Source organism: Varanus komodoensis, unplaced genomic scaffold (assembly GCF_004798865.1).
Source record: "Varanus komodoensis strain SLA01 unplaced genomic scaffold, ASM479886v1 scaffold1188, whole genome shotgun sequence".
Classification (NCBI taxonomy): domain Eukaryota; kingdom Metazoa; phylum Chordata; class Lepidosauria; order Squamata; family Varanidae; genus Varanus; species Varanus komodoensis.
Genome location: NW_025335343.1, coordinates 28,476 through 30,271, shown reverse-complemented (window position 1 = coordinate 30,271; position 1,796 = coordinate 28,476). Strand labels below are relative to the sequence as shown.

At 50.6% G+C, this 1,796-nt stretch overlaps 1 protein-coding gene across 3 annotated transcripts in view; it reads left to right on the top strand.

The window, feature by feature from the left end:
- The window catches only part of LOC123018898 (cytochrome P450 2J2-like), a 30,377-nt gene that overhangs the window by 4,081 nt on the left and 24,500 nt on the right, over nucleotides 1–1,796 (top strand). For all 3 annotated transcript variants that reach the window (XM_044421359.1, XM_044421360.1, XM_044421358.1), the window contains exon 4: nucleotides 489–649. In XM_044421359.1, coding sequence (XP_044277294.1) covers nucleotides 489–649 — 161 coding nt within the window. The remainder of the gene's footprint in view (nucleotides 1–488; nucleotides 650–1,796) is intronic.

The window sequence follows — 1,796 nt, the reverse complement described above, 5'->3', positions numbered from 1 at the left end:
TCCCGCTGTGGCGGGCAGATCCCAACTTGACTGGATTCGCATTTGCCCGGACATTTGAGCTTTCCTGAGTGGGGAGACGACCAAAGCTGGGGACCTGCTCACTCCTGAGTCTCCCTGCTTGGGATGCCACATTTGGGCACCTCGTTTTAGCCTCCTGGCTGCACTTCCAAAATGGAGGAGGAGCAGGGGCCCAATCCAGGAGGACCCTCGTGTGGTTCCCTCCATGGCAGAGACGGGAGCTGCTCGCAGCCAAGTGGAACTGGGGATTACAGACCATTCTACCATCTAGATTGTCGCCCAGGCGGCAAGTTTATTGGAAAATATGCAGGACATCGGATTCACTGCCAAGGCCTCTTGTGACAGCCTCTTTAAACGCTGAGATTTGTTAACATCTCAGGAAATGCAACATTCTGTTGAAATGTAGAATCACTTTCTCATATGGCATTTCTGTAATATTCCATCTGCCACCACTCTTTTTTTTCCCCCAGGGCAACCGTTCGACCCCCATTTGCAGATTAAAAACGCAGTTTCAAATATCATCTGCTCCGTCACTTTTGGGGACCGTTTTGAATATTCTGATAGCAAATTCCAGCAGCTCTTGCAATTGGTTGATACAAGCATGGACCTTCAAGACAGTATTTGGATGCAGGTATGGATGCATTAGGTTTGGATGGACAGCCGCACCCGGATCCCACCCACTTTCCTCTCTCATTTAGACTCCTGACTGGATCGCTCTTGCCCAGTGCCTCCCCTCCTTTGTCCTCAGACAGTCCCCTCTCCTCCTCCCGCATCCAGCGCCCCCTGCAGGGAAGCAGAGGGGGCACTGAGGGTGCCTGGCGTGGGGTGTGCGTTCCCAGCATGCCCCTCGATTGGCACCACTGGCTGGGGCACCGCGAGAGCTTCCAGGCCTGCATCACAAGGCTGCCCCAGGCCCCACGCGTGCATGCGCGCTCCCGACACGCAAGAATCGGGGTCTGGTGCGCAGTGTCCCGCATTGCCACCCCACTCCCAGTGCCTCCATCGCTTCAGCTGGTGCTTCCTGAATCAACCCCAGAAAAGGGCAGAAGTGGCTGTCTCTGGAAAAGGGGGAAGCACCCCACTGACCAGCCCATTCTGGAAGGAAGCCTTCAAACTTCGTTCCACATTTCTTAGCCTCAGGTTCCTGTTGCACTAGCTGTGGATGCTGCCCATTTTCTGTGCCTGCAGTACTGATGTTCTTGATTCCCTCAAAGTCCTAAAAAATAGCACAGATAGCCATGGACCATTTAAGCATGGTTATTAATTTGAGTTTGAGAGTAAGCACTTGATTCCACCAAATTACACACTAAAAATAGCAATTCCAGTTGAATTCTGTGATGCGTGCAGAATACGGCTGCTGTTGGGGGTGGCATCCTCTGCTGGCCCAGCTCATGTTCTGCAAGTCATTTTATAATGAAACACTTGAGACTCAGGCACAGGGGGACTATTAAAGACCATCCGGGGTGATTATGATGCGTAACCTGGGACCAGGGCAGCATCCTGGTTCCTAACTCTTTTTTTAAATGTTTTTTAAATGTTTTTTTAATTGTTATTATTATTTATGTATGTTTTTATGTATTCTTTGTGAGCCGCCCCGAAGCTTTGTTGCGATGGGGGCGGCATAGAAATGTTATAAATAAATAAATAGTGAACAAATAAACAAACTCTGAGCTGAGCAGAGCAGGGAAAGCTGCCCCAGCGGGTTTAGGGACTGTTCTGTACAAGCAAGCGTGTTCCCATTACATGCAGAGCCAACAGGAGTTCAGCAGGGGAGGTCA